The 20,766-nt window shown below is 43.6% G+C and overlaps 1 protein-coding gene across 1 annotated transcript in view; it reads left to right on the forward strand.

Moving 5' to 3' along the window:
• LOC138579952 (vomeronasal type-2 receptor 26-like) overlaps window positions 1–20,766 on the forward strand; it is a 174,730-nt gene that overhangs the window by 33,658 nt on the left and 120,306 nt on the right. Inside the window, exon 8 of the mRNA XM_069650178.1 lies at window positions 17,692–17,983. Coding sequence (XP_069506279.1) covers window positions 17,692–17,983 — 292 coding nt within the window. The remainder of the gene's footprint in view (window positions 1–17,691; window positions 17,984–20,766) is intronic.

Below are 20,766 nucleotides of genomic sequence, written 5' to 3' on the forward strand. Positions count from 1 at the left end.
AGTGATACTTAGACAGAAACCTCAGAGGATGTTGATATTGGGTTACAACACAGGAGAAAGTAGGTGACACACACAATCTGAAACACTGCAGTGATAGTCTATTTGATGTAACACCCTTTGACTGAATACTAACACACAGAGGTCACTTTAGTATATATTCATAAATCATTACAACGGTTTTCTGTTCCTTCCTCTGGAATGGTGTTTTGTACCTTACCAGTCAGATTTTGACACATGGCAGGGTTTGGAGGGGAGGGTACTTTTGAATGAAACTGATGTACCTTCTCTGTGGATAAACAACCCAGAAGTGGAAATGCCTACATCTACCACCAAGCACATGCATTACTGAAGTCGAACTTGGAATACATATTTCCAAAAAGTAAGACCTTAAAGGAGTTTGCATTTTCTGCCATGCATTAAACATCTAAAAGCAAGATACCTTTTAAACCTGATGATTAACTTGTAATAATAAGTCTTATATTACATTACGATTTATTTGCATAGATCAGGATTAGAAATTAATTGATGGACCCTGAAGAAGAGTAGGGGGCGCACTCACTACCCCATTAGCAGAAGCATGTTGGATAAACTCTAAAGACAGTTGGTCGTAGTTTGTTTATTGACTGTTGTGGTGTTTTTTAATGTTTGCATACTGATTGTAGCAATACATTAGTTTTATACTGCAATTTATTTTGACTTTGGTCTGTTTTGAATGATAATTATTTGGTTTTGTAGACATGTTAATGTAATAATGTATTTGTTTATCGGTTGATGGACATCTTACCCTGTATCATCCCATTGTACCTATCCTTTTATATGCTTGTTTAACCACATTTAGCACCTACATTTAGTTGAATAAGAAATAACATCTGGCACTTCGCCAGTATACATGTTTTTAATTAAATGTGTCCAGATTGAACTGTGGCACATAAAACAGCCATTAGGTATCCTGTGTAAGATTTACAGCATAATTGATGAATAGTAGAAATCCCTCCATTGGGAATCCTAGTTGTTAGATTTTTAAATCATCTCAGATTCCTATAAAGTTATTGAGGACCAACTTGTTTTCTTTTATTTTTTATCTTCTGGAAGAAACAGACCTGTAGAAGATGTTTAATGGATATTACTCAAAATAATGCACTGTCTACATTAAAAAAGGAGGGGGAGAAATACTTAAAAGGGAACTGCAAATTATGTATTAATGAAGGCATTACATTGAATTCAAATAAGTGATATATTTATCACTAGATATATTAAGAGCACTGAAAGTAACTAGCACATTAAAAGGTCGTTCAAAATGTGTATACAGTTTGGTAAAACCTATAATATAATAATTTACAGGAATACTGATCCCCCTGGATCTGCATGTGAAAAACAAGATCAAAAACTCAAAATAAATACATGCCAGTTTACTAGCGACATAACACATTACATTAAAAAATATTATTTATATATATATGTATATATATATAAAAGATAAAAGAAAATTAAAAATACATGTAATTGTAAAAGGTAAGAATAGCAGAGAAACTAATTCAATAACAAACTGTGGGCAGTAAAACCAAACTTGACAACCAAAACATCAAGGAAAAAGAAAGAAAGATGAAAGGAAAGTGAGTGGCTGTTGAGCATGCAAAGACATCAAGAGAAGAGACTCTGGTGAAACAGCAAGAGCCCAATCCATATGATCTGCATTCATTTCAGAGATCTATGCAAATGTGCTTAATAACACATGATACCAATAAGGTACAAGGCAATATACATAATCTTCATAAAATGTATCTATTCCAGTGATTCAACTAAAGTAAGACAAGTGATTTACAGACACCGGTCTATCTGTACCACACAAAGCCTGTATGGGATAATAATGATAGAAAAGCCAAAGTTATTAGGGAATATTACTAGGAATTATACTACCTGTATTGAATTGATTTCTGACGTGCGAGAGTACATGGATGAGCAGAGACTAAAGCAACTATTCAACCCTCACACTTTTACAACTCAAGAGTCAACACAATCATAAAGGTAAAGCAGTCACATTTAAGATATACACTTACTTCTCCTTTTGTGGTAATGTGGATCAAGAGAACGCTTTACTCTCAAGAGGGGTGTGAATTTGGTTCAGTAGTAACCCAAACAGTTTTGGAAGACCTCCAGAGTTGTTCGATTGGTGACCTGTTCATTGATGAAGAGATGGAAGTTTGAACAGCGGATTCGAGTACTGCAGATGCAGTGGTACTACTTGGTTAGAGCTTAAGGAACAAAACACTTTCAAATGGTGCAGTGCGGCGGCGAACTGGGTTAGAACGTGAGGGACAGTGGTCCAAAGTTCAGCAAGTGCCAAGGACCGCTCCGAGGGTCCTGGTGGTTTGATCTGGTTTGAACACACTCAAGTCACACTCACAGTGGTTCCACGGCAAAATGGCAGGAGTCCTGGCTCTGTTGGCTCTCAAGATCTGTGAGTCTAACTCCAGGGTCTCAGGGACAAGATGCACCCTTTATTTCAGGCTCCCAAACATGGGAAGTCTGGCACACACCATCAGAGGACCTGCAGCATGGTGAGGTCCTGGGTAGAGTGTGGCTGGCAGAGATACAGGTCTTGTTCCAGCAGTTCACCTTCAATAGCCCCTTGGGAAGGTTAGGGGACAGAGCTTGCCTTTGCCTTTGAACACGTATCTTCACCCCACAACTGGAGGACTTTGAAAAGGACTTCTCTCCCAACAGGGTCCAACAAAATCTTCTTGAAGGTTTGAAGTCCAGAGAAGATTCAAAGAAGTGGTGAGAGATCCCTTATTTGAAAGGTAAAAACCTCCAGGTGATTGAACTGAAGCTAGCCTGCTTTAGGGGTCCAATCCTGGTTCTTGGAACAAGTGGACTTTGCCCTCTGACATCCCACACAAAGTGATTTGTGCTAAATGAAGTAGAGAGGACAGGACATAAAGATAGAGGCAGAGAGAAACAAGATGGTGGAAACTTCCTCCAGCGGGAAAGAGCTCCCTCTGTCTACACTAACTCCACCCTTTCAATACTCAGTAGAATCAAAGGCCTTTAAGTATGCATTGGCCTGATTTGTTGGCTAGCCTTTTGTGAATGGGTGTGCCCTTTGATTCCTGTTGACAGACCCGCTTCCTGTTGAGTGGCTGTCTCTCTGGGGAGGGGTTATCTGCCCTCACAAAAGCAGCAAAGAGAGGCAATCCCCCAAGGCTACCTTCCTGCTAGCATGGAAAGGTCCAGCCTGTCTGGAGAGAATACACACAATCCTTTCATAGCTGTGCTGTACCGGCAAGAAGGGCACATGTGTGATATCAAATTGATGAGGCTTGGATAACTAGGAGTGCTCCCTAGCATCATACCCTAAACTCAGGATGGCCTATATTTACAGTTTAACTTGCCACCAGGACAGCAGTCCTATAGTTATGTAGTTTTGGGAACAGGGGTGCATATCTTAAATGAAACTGTGCACTGCAGAGGCTTATATCTGTGATCTCTGAACCGGCTCTGTGCCACTGGTAGAGCAGGCCCTGAAGATCAGGATACTGAGACAGCTGGTCACAGGTGTACACTATGTTTTTGGCATGGAGTTTAGGACAGGGGAATTTGATCAGTAGATTTTGCTTTCCTGAAATGGAATCACCAACATCATTTTATTAATTAATAAATATCAAACATCCGGGCTTCTGCACCCTTGCCAGATGGCAATTCCTCATACAACCGCAACAGAATTAAGCAATTGTTCTGTTTAGATTTCAAATAATTCTCAGCTGCAAGCTGTGACACATGAAAGACGCAGTAACTCTTAAATCAGTACACTGAAGAAAGGTAGTAGCAATTGAAGGCATATGCATGCCGTTTTTGAACCAACCTGCAAAACACTAATTCACCTTGGACAGTGTTAGGTACAATGCAGAAAGATTTCTCTTTTCTTTTCATTAAGAGACATTGATCGTGAAAGTTGTGGGTAAAAAAGATCACAGCTTTTAGTACTAAATAGTTTGAAGTGTAATACCTAAAGAAAATCTTATAACATATCATTCATGCTGAGGAATGTCCCTTACTAGGGGCCACAGAAACATGTTGATAAGTGTCATGTTTTAAAAATAAAAGCACAGTAGACAAGAGAACACCAAAAATAGTTTGTATTGTAAAATAATGCTCAGAAAACATTTTTATACTGTACAAAAATGTGATGTTTGTGTTTTTCACTTTGTGTACTTTAAAGGCAGAACCTGATTGACAGGAGATGCACATAATTAAAATAATGTTGTATTTGTTTGCCATTTATATAGTGCTTTACTCTAAAGCTCCATAATCAATGTCATGTGAAAGATAATTGTACATGAAACATGAAAATGAAATGTGCATATATTTAGGTAACCTGGTATGAAATACGCTCAGATGCCTTTGGGCTTGGAGCGCTATAGAAATAAATAAAATACAAATACAAATTAAGTGTGCATAGGGTTTGTCTAAATGGTACTTCTAGATCTGTGCTTCAACAGTAAATAGAGAGACCACAGCCCTATGAAGTTCAGGGACTGATTTAATTCTCCCATCCTGAAAAAGACAGAACAAATGGGGGGACTTTATCTCTGGGCTTGAAACCAAGCTCAGGCTCACCCGAATCTGACTAGTAGTCCCTGATATGCTGCTGCTGGACTGGCCCTGTCTGCCATTTTCGATCTTGTCTAATGCTTCTCACAACACATGTCTCTGAGCAAGAGCCAGATTAAATCTCCAGGACTGTACTGACATCACAAAAAGAGGGGGTCCACAACAGGCTAAGGTGGTGTTAGTAGCCTGTGGGTGATAATTTACTCACTTCTGAGTAAATTGTCACCCATAGACTACTAACACCACCTTAGCTGTTTTGTTCACAGATTGTAGTTATATAGGCTTGAAAAAAATAAACTATTGGCATATCTTCTGTCTCTCTTTTTCCTAACAAATTGTTTTTTATGTTGTCATGATTTGTAAATGTGACCAGGTGTCAACAAGTTTTTTATGAAATGCTATTGAATAAAACATGATATATTTTTGTAACTCCGACCCCCTCATCTTTTTATATGAGTTGACAAAGATGTACATCTAGCTTTACCCATAGTGTGACGCAGTCCGAACTCCTTTTGTGGTACTCCTATAGGTAGCTTGTTGTGGACCCCCTCTTTTTGTGAATGTCTTACAGTCCTCACCCAACAAGCCCCTAATCAAAAACGAGGACATACTATAAATTGCTCATTGAGTATTTACTGTACTAACACTGTCTATTCTGCTTAAAAATAATTAAGAGTATAGAAGGTGGTGTGAAAGAGGCTGAGAGAGGAGAATAATGGTAGGAGAGATCTAAGAGTCCATCAGTGATTTTGGAGATGCCAAGAGTTGAGGGGGTGAAATAAGGGGCAGAGAAGCGATGTTAGAAAGGCTCAAAATTGAGGGGATGAAATTACTTTATCTTAGAATGTAAGGAATGGAATAAGGGATTGAGATCAGAGGGAGATTGGTGGAGGTGGCCTTCTTAAAGGGTATCCTCCACAGACATTTCAGACAGGTTACATTAACAGATCTGTAGGAAAGAGACAATTAACGCAAACAAAAAGGTGATCTCCTGAACTACAGTATCTGAAGCAGCATCCAAAAGCCTTGGAACACCACAATAAACGCAGGCATTCCAAGTGGAAATGCATACCTTTCTAATGCCTAGTGCTCAAGATTTGCATAAGAAGTCTGCAGATATTCCCAAAATGACCAGGTTACACAGGACAGTTCTGAGATTTTCCACACAATGAGCTGAAGGGACCCATCCAACATTAAATGGTGTGGGCACCCTGTAGGCTATGCCAACATTAGATGGAATGTAGATGGAATCATTGGGAAGTCTACAGACATTTCTAAACCTTGCAGTTGCCAATTGTGAGTCAGCCGAAGATTGTTATCAAATTAAGCAACGCTTCTTAATTTCAACATTCCAGAAGTACTGTGGGAATGAGAAAGAATGGAGGAAAAATGCACAGACAGCTGCAGTCCCAAATTTGAAAGAAAACATTTGCATCTACAGACCGGTAGGAGGTAAGGGCGGTTCCCACAAAAGCACAGGAAAAAGACAAATACATAATAGTGCCATGCGCTTCTCTCTAGCGGATGGAGGGATGCATAGTGCCCTAGCAAGTGGGAAACAGAAAAATGACAGAGTGCCTTTGGAGAGTAAAGCCTTCAACAGGCAGCCCTCTTCAACGTCAGTCTTTTGGAAGGGATCCACACGCATAGATTTGAAAAAACGCATATGTTGCCAATGCACCTGTTTTCTCCAGCTGTAAACCATTGGGATCTGATTGTTGAGCCTAAAAGTGAAATGATCCATTGTCACAGGCCCTCTAAAGCAGTGAAAGTGCCAATCACTGAATTCCCTCAATCCTCAAGTGCACCCATCAGCTACCATGTCACAATGTCCCAGAATAAATTCCACCATTCTCTGTACCAGCCATAGTCTCTAGTGCTTTGGAGCAAGTGCCTCTCAGCTGGTTGACGTACTACACAGGTGATTCATTGTCCATGCGAAGTAGAATGGCGCAACTTGTTCTCTCCTTTGCAAATATCCTTACAAATATCCTTACAGCAAAGGAATCTGCAAGCTATTCTAAAAGGTCGATGTGCCCCTTCAACTTACTGGGAGACCATGTCCTTCTGTTGAGGTTTGACCATACCTGGCTCCCCAACCCACCTGGCTTGCATTTCACTCTAACAGTAGATCTGGGGATGAATTGAAAATTGCTCTAGCTTTGCAGGCTTCCATGTATTTTAACCACCACCTTATCACCTTTTCCTGCTTCTCCTGTCTTAGACACCCTATTTCAGTAAGACTTCCTTTTTTGTATTTGTCTCATCCTTTCATTATTAATTCTGCTCATTTTAACTCTGAGAGTAACCTTCTTGTGATAGATCAGGCATGTGCAAACATTTCCAGAAGATTTGTGTTAGAAATTGTTGCTTTTTTATTGCTTTATGCTAAAACTGTAGTAGAAATTGTGGTGAACCAGAAGAAGGAGTCAATGACTGACATGTTTGCAGTTATTTCAAATCAAAACGCCTATCTAGGCCTACTACTTTGAGGGAAGTTTGTTATCTAGGCCTACTGCTTTGAGGGAAGTTCGCTACCTAACAAACTATGACTAATGATGCTCAAAAGAAAACAGTCCTCAGTCCAAATCCTAGCCTCTGTCTGTGGCTTTTGCCTGGCCCAATCACATGGATCTCTTGTACAAAGGATTCACAAGTTGATCAATGTTGCAAAACACAGTTCATATCCTCTCTGTGGGTTTTGTGTGCCAACTTTTCATAAACTCCATAAGGTTTATTTTTCCTCAGGAAAAACAAGCTTTCTTCAAGGCCACTACACTATGTCCCCCTCGGTGCTCGACAGTGTTCTTGTAAATATTAAAACCCTCCCGATTCACACTCATCCCAATTCTGTCAGTTATATTTCAGGTTTCTGTGACCTCCAAAAGTCCTCTGGCCATCTGTCAGGCTTGTGTCAGCCGGCTTCGGAACAGTGTCTGCCCGTTTGGCTTCTCCGGGTTCCCGTAACCATTGTGGCTGTCCTCCCCTCTCAACTGCATTACTTCTTCAGGAGTGTTTACTTCCCGGATTTTAAAGTCTATCAGTTTCTTAGGGTTCTCCGAAGCCCTATGATCTTGATAGGCTTGCTTTCCCTCTCATTGGGTTTATCAGGCTCATATAACCTCATCGGCTTGCCCAGTCTTGACATTCTCTTAATTTCTCTAAGCTCTCTGAAGCCCTATTGCCTTCGGATAGGCTTGCTTTCTCTCTGCTCGGGTGTATTTAGAGTCCCGTAACCTCGTTGGCTACTCCAGCCCGAAAGTCGCTCAGTATCTTTGGCCTCTCCGAAGCCCTATGGCCCTCTGACGGGCTTGCTTCCTCTCTGCTCAAGTTTTCAGGCTCTGTAACCTCATCAGCTTCACCAGCCATGATTGTCAATGATTGTATCTTTCAATTGTGTTCTCTTCTCAGGAGTGTTCACTTTGCTGCTGTTGCTCATCTCAGCATCAAATGCATTTCCCGTGCAGAGCTTGAGGATCGAGCTCCCTTCTGCCATCTGGTGACGGAATCCACAGCTCCAAGGTGTATGAGTCACACGAACCAACCCACCCCACTGCCATTTTGCGACCTGTAAGTCGAGGCTTACACAGGGTTCCGCAATTCCAGCAGAGAAGGAAGGTTAGGGACTTGATGGTTGGATAGGAACAGGGAAGTAGGGAAACCGGAGTGAGGGTTACGGAGAGGTTATGGATAGGTAGGGAAACCTCTGACTTGAACACTTACAATGCCCCCGAGTAGTAATGCACCCCATGCTAAACACATAATGCTAATAACATAACATCAAACATGAAACGCCATGTGAAGACACAACAGGAGTATAACACTTAGCTTAGGGTAATGGCTGCCTGTAGTGTCCCTTGGTGTCTCCTGCAAATGTACAGACCCAGGCTGCATTGCAGTAGCAGTTCAAATGCTGCAAAAAAGTTCTACAATTAGTGCACACATTTAACACTGCCGCAAGTGGCTTTGCACGTGTGTGTACTCAAGCTTTCTGTCTTTGGTTAGTGGGTTTTCAAGCGTTAGTAGCCGCACATGGCTATTCCCGTGCTGAGCACATGCAAGGTTCAGTCGGGCCACACGTGGCTTATCAACATGCAGCGTGCAGGGCTGCATATGGCTCTGTTCCGTGCTGAGCACGCAGGCTATTGGTGTTCAAATGCGCTCTGGAAAGCAGCCATGGCTTATAAGTCATTTCTATATAACAGGGTGCTGCACGTGGTAAGTAGCCTGGGTTAGTGTTACAATCAAGGAACTGCGTTTTAGTGCTCTTCGTTCTGCGGTATTCAGCATGCAGTGTTAGCCAGCACTTAGTTTTGCTGGAAGCAGGGGCCAGGTAACTGGTGGGGCTGGGCCCCCTGCATGGTCCTCCTGCTCCCCGTAGTGTGAGTAAGCGCTGCAGGACTTATTTTGCAAGGGGCCTGGATGTCGATCCAGTGGGATGTGACCCCTCAAATTGCTATATGAGGCCGGAGCTGCTCGACGCACGTCTTGTCAGCTTGAAAAATTGAGCACAAGCCCCATGTTTCTCCTTGCGTGCATGCACGGCTGCGTGCCACTCACAACGTGGCTTTGCAGTAGTTCAGGGCCCAGGTGCTGCTGGGAAATGCAGTTTTCTAGGCATTCCCTCTGCAGAAAGGGAAGAGAAGCCGTTATACTGCTTGATTGTCCATTTCATCACACACCTTTGCTCCTGCTGCCCCTGGGGCCTGCCTCCAACATAGCTGATTTTATGTATTGTCCGCCCCTGGCTGCCTGGTCTCATTTTTGTACATGCTGAATAGTGCTTTCGGACCCTAGCCCTGACAGGTCTCGGCATCGGTTACCAGGCCTTAGGCCCCAGGCCCACCAAGGCTTCCTTATGGTTGCGCTACCAGGCAAGACGGTTACTTTCCTGTCTCTGTCTCATCCCATGACCTGGGCTTCTCTGTCTGTCAGAAAGACAGTCTTCCGGTGTCCTTGGAGTGCTTTGTTCGCTCTCTACATGTTATCCGAAACAAAAGTGGTGTATCCCACTTCTTTGACTGCGGCGCTCAGATGAGATCCGGCATTAGCTGGAGCGGAAGAGTTGGAAGAAATGTCACTATTCCATGAATCCAAAATAGTATCACAAATAAAAGGGATGTGTTGCTGTTCTTTGACTGTGGGGTTCACCTGATATCCAGCATTACCTGATAGAGTGTTGGAAGACATGTCACTTTTTGATGGCACTAAAACAGAAGTAACTACAGTGTTTCCAATTCTCATGTAGACAGACAATGTATTATGGACTGGGAGTTCCTCTCGGAATGGGAGCCCTTATCCCCAAAAGAGGAGTCACTCCCAGGTAGGTCCCACTTGCCCAGACTGGTAGGGAGGGACTTCCTGAGCAGAACCACTATCCCAGCCTCAATGGGTATGCCTTCCCCTGGGGGAGAAGAGACGAATATCCTGGATTTGTCCGAAAATACAAAGGAGTAGGAAAGTTCATGTGAGCCAAGTCACACATTTCACAGTGCCACCTAGTGGCCATCGCTGGAAGTTCACACCGAGTTCTGAACCACAACAGCAATACATTGTGGGTATACAAATTCACTCAAATGCAAACTTTTTTCTCCAGAAAATTGTCTTTGTCTATGAGTGCAGTTCTATTTTATACATAGCTTTAACAACCCAAGATAGACATTTTTCAAGGCTGTCCGAACAACTACATACCTGGTTGCACCCTGATTAGTGATTGTCAGTGCAATATAGTCTTGACAGCCTTGTGGTTGCAGCATTTGGCCATGTTTTCACAACTCCTAGTAAGTTATGATGGGTTTAAAAAAGTTTTAAAAAACTTTAAATTCAAATGTAAATGTAGGAAAGTTCATTTGAGCCAAGTCACACATTCCACAACACCACCTCTTAGCCATTGCTGAAAAATTCACCTCCAGTTCTGAGCCACAACAGCAAGGCATTGTGGTTAGGTAAATTAACTCAGATGCAATCCTTTTTGTCAAGGAAATTGTCTTTGTCTATTCAGGCAGTGCTATTTTATACATAGCTTTATCAACCCAAGAAAGACATTTTGCAAGGCTGTCAGGACAACTACATAGCTGGTTTCATCCTTATTAGGGATCATCAGTGCAGTATAGTCCTGACAGCCTTGTAAAATGACTGTGTTTGCAATACAAAGCTTTCTGTACCCTCGGCCATAGCCGCCATCTGTAGCACACTGTGCCACAGAAGCAGCTTGTGCTAGTGTGAAAGGGAGAGGGCACAGGAGGTGAGGAGGCTGCCTGGGGAGTGGGGGGGGGGCGGCTGTCATGGATGAGGACGGTACTTTGTGATGGCCTGGAAGCATTTTTTTTCTGGCCTCTCTGTCGATAATCACAGCTTTATTCAAGAATCGTGGCTATATTCAAGGCTATGGATAACCTCGGTTATGTGTAGTTCAGTACCTGCAATGACAATTTTGTACTTTTGTCAAAGATATTTTTACAGTCGGGGTGAAAAATCACTGGCCATGGCTAGTGATTCGATTGCCATCCAGGTCTCCCATCCATGCAGTAACCAGAACAGACCCTGCTAATCTTCATAGTAAAGGAGGGGCCAGCAAGCCATGCTGCCAAATAAATGAGCTGACATTACAAGACCACTTAGAGGAACAGGCCGGCTCTTTCCTTGCTTTGAAGCTAAGCAGGGTTAGCCCCGCTTTGAAGCTAAGCAGGGTCAGTTCCAGTTAATGAATGTCTGGGCGACTGAATGGGCATCTGAATTATTATTTTTTTCAACCGTGCTACTGTCAGTCCTTGAAGATTTTGCACTCAGAGACCATTTTTTTTAACCTTTTGCAGAATTGCATTCTGGTATTTGTAGTCTCCCAGTCAATAATAATAACATAAATTGATATCTTTACAGCAACAGTGGGTTTACCATCCCTGCAGTAACTGGGACGAACACTGCTTAGCTTCAATGTGAGGAAGGGGTTATCCCCTAAGGCCAGGTTGCCGAATATATGAGCCTACCTTACAAAACCACTTGGAGAAACATGGCCTAAAGGGGCTGGACCCTTCCTCGCTTTGAAACTAAGCAAGGTCGGTCCTGGTCACTGCATGGATGGCAGAGAGTCCACAGTCCTGAATGCTGTGTGTTTTCTTAGTTTTACATATTTCATAATACACAGCATCCACATAATTTATTTTAAACCATGCTACTGTTAGTCCTTGAAAGTCTTGCACTCAGAGACCATCTTTTTTGCTGAATTGCATTCTGGTATGTGTGTAGTCTCACAGTGAAGATGGGGGGAATAATGCAACAATTGTACACTTTTACCTAACATAGTTCTATAAGGATGTATACATGTGAGTGACAATATGCTATGCATATTTTTCAAGTTAGCTTTATAAAGCAGAGTATTGTTGAAAGCCAGACATGTGGGTGAGGAGAGGAAATGATGGGAGGGCAAGTAAGCCATAAGAATTTGCCCATGATGTGGCAAGAGTGTTTGCAATCCTGGACATTGGTGCAGTTATTTTCCCCTGATTGTAGCTGTTTTTCAGGGCACCAATAAGGGACACATGTGGGTGGACAGCGTTACTTTTTTCAGATAGTGGATGCAACCCCTTGGTTTTTTTTTAGGTTGATAAGCTTGCTCAAGTATTTGGATACCAGGGTTTTACTTAGGTTGTCATGTTTCCAGTGCAGATGCTTACCCACAAGACCACAAGCACTTGCTTCATATTGGGATTTTGTTTTCCATGGAATATTTCACTAAAGATTGCTGGGGTTAAAAGGTGGGCACCTTTCATACTTTGCCGGCATATTTATTGGAAGATTCCCTCTCTCAGGTTATTTTCCTGGTGTTCATTAATGTTAAGATGGATTTCTAAAATCTGACCTGGTGGACAGAATATTAGGAGACCACCCTTGCTTTAGTGAAACAGGGGAACCTTTTGGATAAACCAGACCAATCTAGGTAGCTTGGTCAAGACTAAGTCTCAGGAGTGGTGAGAGTGATCGGACGCCCACAATGAGCGCACACAGTAATGAATCAATGAATCACAAATTACTCTTAAACAACTGTGTATGAAAAATATCCAAACATTTATTGTCGGCCGGACCAAATAGACACAAGTAACTTTAGCAGTGAGAAAACTGTTATCACACAAATCTTTAAACTATACAATATATATACATTATGTTTCCTAATGCAATTTGGTGATAAGATACAACCACAATTTGTAAAGAGAGGATAAAGTTAGCACACAGATGGCATTAGGCAATTCTTCAGAGTTTGTTCCCTAACTGTCGAGTTCGACCCTAAGAAGAGTGGTGCCTTATGCTCAACAGTACAGTTGTGCGTAGAAATGCACGATCGCGCAGAAAAGACAAAAAGCGGGTCTTCTTGGAAGGGCTGTAGCAAGTCAGAAAGGGGCTTGATGCGATGAAGAATTGGTTCCCACTATTCGAGTAGGCCCTTCCCTTGGCGGCAAAGCAGTGTTGAAATGGTGAGAATAGCTATGGAGCGCAGGCTAACCCAGCCATGTTCAAATACCTTTAGCGGATATTCGTGGGTAGAGGTGATCGGTTGTGCCTGGGGGCCATTGGTAAGTGATGCAAATGCTCACCTACCCTTGGCACAGTCTGAACCAAACTTTGCCATTTTAGTCAAGGTTGCTAGTAGGTTTGAGTTCTGCAGTTTCGCGGCGCTCTGGCTCTCAGCGGCTGTACTGGAGAACGATCGTCCGTGATAGGACATTTGTCTTTTACTCAGCTTCCGAAGGAGGTATGAAGAAAATTCTGGTGCAGCTGGCTTGAAGACACAGCAGAGCAGACAGCAGGGGCTCTATAGTGACCATCATCACCAGGAAGTGATGCGGGAATCAGTGATGCGGGCAGCATTACACATGCCCCTAATCCTGGACCCAGAGCAGCTAGGCCTGCAAAATCTGGCAGGAGAATGCACAGGACCACAAGCAAGCGATGGCCCAAGTCTCGGGTTTGAACTCAAGACAGCAGCGGTGCTGCAGGTTACCCTGAAGTAGAGTTGGACAGTGCTGGATGGCCCAGGAACACTTCCAATGTTCAGTGGGTAATCAGGGGGCAACAAGAGTAGTTGTTCCCACTACTTAAAGGGACAAAGAACCTTGGCAGGTCGCCTTGATCAAAGAAGAAAGCAGTGGTCCAATGGGACAGCAGAGTTTGAAGGCTGCCAAACCTACCAAAGCGTCTCTGGTGGTTTCAGGAGTCCGTTTCTTAATGTAGAAGACTTGGCTGCTTCTGTAGTTCAATGAGAACATAGGTGATCGACCTGGAATGGCTGCAGAGCCCCTTCTCTTATCAAAGATTAGCTTTGCGTACAAATCGAGGACTTCCAATAGAAGATCTGCTCTCTTGCAGGCATCACAGACGTGGACCAATCACGGTCCACTGTGGTCTCAGTCATTCAGGCACCAGTGGTTTGTCCTTAAAACAAGGGGCTTGTAGCACGCTGCTTAACTAAAGTGTGTGATCCTCTGCAAATTATTGAATCACACAGGTACATTAACTAAAAATATTGGGAGTTCCCGAAGCCTGCAATCTTTTATACATCATAAGAAAATTGTTATTTTTACAGCTACAGTGACATCGAGGGTGAAAAATCACTGGTAACCCGGGTCTCCCATCCATGCAATAACATGGACCAACCCTGATTAGCTTCAAAGTGAGGAAAAAGCCAGTTGCCTAAGGCCATGGTGCCTGATAAGTGAGGCATAGTTACAAGACCACTTAGGGCAACATGGCCTGAGGGGGCTGGCCCCTTTCTCACTTTGAAGCTAAATCACTTATTGTGCGTATATTCATGGGTGCCAGCTTTTGATTTTGGCTATGGGTGTAGAAAGTACCTGGCCATATGTTATTCTTGCAGCCGGTAATTTTGTTCCTATTTCCGTGCTGCTTAAATGTGGTTAGTTGGGGTCGTGCAACGTATCACTACAATCAACAAAACACAAGCCATAAAACAAGGGGCTTGGGGCATGGGATAGGACATTTTGGTGCAGCCAGATAGGCGCACAATGTTATGACGGGACCGTTTGGCAACAGGTTCTGTTTGGGTGCAAGGATGTTTTGCACAAGAGGTCACAATTGGCATGAACCTGCAGGCATTTAACATTTTGTAATATGGATTAAACGTGAACAACATTTATTTACAGTGACATTATAAACCAGAATGGAACTTGTATTATACCGTCCCTGGCAAAATTATAAAACTGAAAGAAAAAAAAAACATTGTTGAATGCTGGCTACCCCAGGACTTTATTGTTTGAATTCACACAAGTTTCATACTTAGCCAATTGGATACATTAATTTGTAGGCTAAGTATGAAATGTATGCACCTTGAAGCACTAAGTCATTGTGGCGTAGTGGTTGAATGCTGGTCCTTGAATTCTGGAAAACCAGGGATCAAGACTTTCTTTTATTTTTATTTTAAACAGTATATTTTGGTAAGTACTCTGTATTCTGGACTGTGTAGTCTAACATGCATGCATGCCTTTGATCCATGTGGCCTCATTCATGGAAATGTTCACCCAATCACTGCAAGATTTTAAGAAGGTCTTTTGAGCTGCACTACCAATGGGTTAATAATAGTTGTGCGTCTTCCATTGCACGTGAGCCAGCACAAACAAGACTTTATTTGCAGCTCAAGGGAGGGCTTTCCACACCGTCCCACTTTTCCCTTAATATATTGCGCTACTTTTAGACTTTGAAAACGGCGGGGGCAAGTAGATATCACCCCTTCACAGCCCCATATTCTCACTTTCCCCAGCTGAAAAAAAACATATTTTACTTTTCCCCCCTCTTCTGATTCTACACTACGTACCTCCTCTTTCAATAACTTACAGATCCCCTACTGCCATTCAACCCAAACAAACAGAGGTGCAGGAGAAATCATGAATATAGCCAAGTTACATGTCTTTTATATATTGTTATATGCCACACGTCCCTTGTTATTTGTAAGATTATCATTTTGATTTCCTTTTTACTTTGCATTTTGGGACTTGTAGTACAGGACACTTGATGAACAAAACAAAACTACCAGTCACAAAGTGCAAAGAGAAAAACAAGAACTGGATGGGCATCTTCTGAATTACATGGAGAGATGCACAAAAACACACACACCCCCACACACACTGACGCTGAAAGCTCAGACTCAGCGTGTCACAATGCTCACATAGATACGCAAGTGGGCACAAGTGCACGCATACGAACACTCGCCTTCACGGAGCAAATGCACACTGCACGCACAATCTCTCACAAACAACTTCACACCATGTACACAAACACACACACGCTCACACACACACACACTCACACACATACAGGCATACTTGCGTAGGCCCACTTTTTGATGCGAAAACACTTACACCACAAATCTACAGGCACTCGACATTGCACAACCTCCTGGGACCTTAACCAAAGGACCACAAGGACATATCAGACACTCATCAGCACCTCTGCTAACTTGCCCGAGCCCCACTCCTCGCATGTTTTCCACATCACCTCTGAGGGCAGGTTGTAGCGCTGCCATCATCCGCACATGGATCCGCACATGGATTTGTCCGGGCAAGCAGGTTGTCAGCCGACAACTTTCCTGACTAATCCCTGGCTGAAACACGTGTATGGGGTTGCTGATGGTACTCTTGTTCAGAGAGGAATTGCCATAGCATTTCGGTGCTGGACTTCCCTTGTAGGCGGGACAAAGACTGATATGCAAATGGATATTTCCCATCTGTGAAGGTACAGTGAGCAAAAAGCAATGGCTGCGAACTCTCAATGTGGTTAATAACCACTGAACAGGTTATCATGCCTTGTTCTTTCGAGAGAGGGGCGCCTGCTACCTTTTTTGTATTTTTGAAAGGAACTTGGGGTTGGTCACCCTAGGTTACCTGGGGGCAACCAGACGTGGACTCCCTGCTCACTGTGCTTAGAGAGGCTCAGCTTCACCTCACTGATGATGCCCAACGAGGCTGAAACACGTGTATGGGGTTGCTGATGGTACTCTTGTTCAGAGAGGAATTGCCATAGCATTTCGGTGCTGGACTTCCCTTGTAGGCGGGACAAAGACTGATATGCAAATGGATATTTCCCATCTGTGAAGGTACAGTGAGCAAAAAGCAATGGCTGTGAACTCTCAATGTGGTTAATAACCACTGAACAGGTTATCATGCCTTGTTCTTTCGAGAGAGGGGCGCCTGCTACCTTTTTTGCACAAATCTACAGGCACTCGACATTGCACAACTTCCTGGGACCTTAACCAAAGGACCACAAGGACATATCAGACACTCATCAGCACCTCCGCTAACTTGCCCCGAGCCCCACTCCTCGCATGTTTTCCACATCACCTCTGAGGGCAGGTTGTAGCGCTGCCACCATCCGCACATGGATTTGTCCGGGCAAGCAGGTTGTCAGCCGGCAACTTTCCTGACTAATCCCTGGCTGGCAGTTTGGTAGTGCATGCCCTTCCAGAAAGAAGGCTCACAGTGCATACACATTTTGGAAAATTCCAGCGGTATCAGAAAGAAACAGACTCAGTGTATGACACTTTGGGAGCCCTGGAGAAATGCAGCTTCTCTAATGACTTTGCCTGAAATTTTGACTTTTGAAGGCTCTCCCTTGCACGATTGATCACTATTCATTTATATGGCAAAGCGTACAATCCTTTCAATCGTTTTGTTACCATAGCCTGCATTTTACAAGGTCTTTCTAATAGTTGTATGTATTTGATATTGAAAAAAGAGAAAACTGTATTCTAAAAGTGGCTGTAAGAATTTATAGTGAAATTATTGATTGACTGAAGGAATTAAAAAAACGTATGAGGCCACCCCTTTGAATAGGGTAAAAGTAACAAATGTAATTGACAGGGCTGCAAAATGGCAAACATTGTGGTATTATATAAGAAACAAATAATGTTCTCTTTCCATAGTGTTGATAAGTAGTTTAATAGTTTTGAATGAAAAATTATAAAAATCTGTCACAATATTAATGCTTGTTTTAACATTTTATTGTAAGAAAGAAATTTAGTACGAATGAATGATCAAACCTTCCTCAAATTAATTAACTTTTTCTTTCATTTAACAGCATTAATATTGAAAAATATCAAACCGCTCTTGCAATGGTTTTCGCAACCAATGAAATTAACCAGAATCCTAGCATACTACCCCAAATCTCCCTGGGATTTAGGATCTACGACTCTTGTTATACAGAAGCACCAGCTATAGAGGGCACACTTTGGCTGCTATCCGGGCATCAAACATCCATCCCAAATTACAGCTGTGCCAGGAAGCTGAGACCAGCTGCCATCATTGGTGATTCTTCATCTGCAGCATCCGTCCCCATGGCCAGAATCCTGGGTCTCAGCAGGTACCCGCAGGTATGAAACCGACACAAGTAGTGTCACTTGCTAAGTGCAATCCTTAATGTTGCTATAATAACTGGCTACCCAGGCTGTACATAACGGCCCAGGGCCTGAGTTAAAGAGGGTCCCCGGGACATTACCACCCAGAACAGCCCAAAGGTGATGGTTATTATTGTTATTAGCAGCCCAGGTTAATGTCCCGGGGTGGTAATTCTATGTCATGACCGGAGGTGAGCATTATGCTTCATCTTCCTTAATTTTCCACTCTTCTAGCAGATTTAAATCTTCGTATTTATTTATTTATTTAACTTCAAAACAGAAAACCTTTAAACTTCAAATCCCACGAGTCTGAGTGCCCCTGGTAGTCCTGCCTATACCCTGGGCCTGTTCCATAAGCCACATCCTGCTTAGGTCATTTCCTCTTCTTTTCCTGCTCTTCTGGAAAGATAAGTAGCATGCATAAGTAGCTCCTGCTAAGGAATCCAAATATATATAGTGTAGAGTCATTTATTGATGGGATTGCACACGAATAAGCTGAGTAGAGGGTATTATTAATTAAATTGATGTATACTTTATGTAGTCCAGATGAATTCACTCGCAAACGCGCAGAGGGACAAAGTAAGCCTCCTGAGGTTGTCGACGCATTTGAGAAACTGAAGGATGCCTTCATAATGCGGTCGGCTTTGCCGAATCTCCTACCCCCTTCCCCAGGGGCACAAAACATAGGGGATGAAGACTCCTTGTCAGAGTAGATAGTATCCAACTCTATATCCTCTCAGAAATGGAAGAGTGTGAAGAGGAAATGCAAAGAAAAGCATCAGAGTTGTCGGACATGCTTGACCCAGAGTCAATAGCACATCCGAGATCAAACGACTGGCTGCCGTCACCAATAGTGACAACAAATATGGCCCAGAGGCTGCTTAAGCCTATTGAGAAAGAGGTGAGGGTCCGGATGTGTTCTGAATGTCCCAGACCGGAGTTGCCTGAAAAGTGTCACAGACGCCAGAGTTAGAACCCAAAATGACCGCTTTCATTTCAAAAGCCTCCAAAGACCTTAGAAAAGGAATGGAACGAGCCTGTAAGAGTTCCCAAGAGAAGGTCTTGGACATGGCGGGCTCCATAGCCAAAATTATGGACTTAGCAAAGAGGGCCAAGGATACCGGAAAACCAGTAGACCCAGAAACCTTAGCTAACTGGTCACAAAGGATAGTGTGTCTCCTAGGGAATGCAAATGATGCCCTGTCATCCAAAAGGAGGAGAGGACTTCTGTTAAAAATTGATTCGAAACTAGGTAACCTAACGTCCTACGAGGTGGGTGAAGCCGCTCAAGGATTACTGTTTGGCGAAGCATTCACAAAAGAGATGGCGAGATTTGTGGACACATTTATGGCCCTTGAGAAAGCCAAGTCATCAATAAAAAGGATTTTTCCATCACAAGTGTTGCCGGGACCGGTCGCAGCAGAGGGCGTGCATCTGGTTGCTTCCATTCACAGAGGAGACCTCAACATCCAAGAGCCCACTTTCGGGAGTCCCGACAACAAGATGCATTCTTACCGGCCTGCGGGCGAGGGAACAGAGGACACAGAGGATGATGATATTACCGCCAGCCAAATACACAATCAGGTTAGGACCATGATAACCTACCCCCCTGTAGGGGACAGGACTCTCTTATGCTTAAACAATTGGTAAATGCTTTCAGGCGATGCATGGCTGCTACAAACCGTGACAGGGTTTCGACTAGAATTCGGAGCACCGCCACTGCAGCGAGCAAAGCCAAGGCATTTCACATTAGCATGAGAAGAGTAGGCCCTCCTAGAGGGGGAACTGACCCAGCTAGCAGCCAAAGGCACAATAGAGAGAGGCAGCAAAGCAGCAACTGTATTAATAAACACTATGTTCCTGGTGCGCAGGAAAGAGAAATACCGGTTATAAACCTAAAGGAGTTAAATGGGTGGCTGGTTTACAGACACTTCAGGATGGAAGGAGTGCACCTCCTCCGAGACATTCTCCGGAAAGGGCACTGGCTAGTGAGGTTGGACCTGAAGGATGCTTACCTGACTATTCCGATCACTGAGGAGCATCGCAAATTCCTCAGTTTTCTTTGGAACAACCAAGTATGGAAATTCAAGTGCCTCCCGTTTGGGCTAGCCTTGGTGCCCTGGGCCTTTATGAAGGTCATGCAGTCAGTAGTGACAGCCATGAGAGAGAGGGGCATATGAATGATTGTGTACCTGGATGACATCCTCATGCTGGCGCATGACAAGCGAGTCCTCCTCCACCAGCTGCAGCGGGCGTCCCAGCTCTGGTCCTTCCTAGGATTTCTTATAAATCGGGAGATTTCAGAGCTAGTCCCCAGGCAGTGGATGCAGTTCCCAGGTTTTGTAGTAGGCACAATGAAGGCAACCCTAGAGCTGCCATCCTACAAGATGAGAGGTAAAATGAAGGAGTTGAAAGTTGCATTAGCGAAGCCCATGATATTGCTTCAAGCTTTGGTGAAAATTGTGGGAATCCTGGCAGCCTCCATACAAGCCATCTTTCCGGGACCCCTGCATTACAGGGCCCTGCAGAGACTCAAGATCCAACACCAACAGGAAAGTTTAGGATATCACCAACTAGTACCCCTAGATCAAGAAGGGAAATCAGAACTGGAATGGTGGCTCCAGAACATGTATTCCCTGGAATGGGCGAGCCATCTCCGGATATGTTCCAGAACTCATGATAGAGTCGGACGCCAGCAGAGCAGGCTGGGGAGCGAGGTGCGGCCATCTTGAGACAGGCGGCAGGTGGTCACAGGAGGA

Source organism: Ambystoma mexicanum, chromosome 3p (genome assembly GCF_040938575.1).
Source record: "Ambystoma mexicanum isolate Mex_15411 chromosome 3p, UKY_AmexF1_1, whole genome shotgun sequence".
Classification (NCBI taxonomy): Eukaryota; Metazoa; Chordata; class Amphibia; order Caudata; family Ambystomatidae; genus Ambystoma; species Ambystoma mexicanum.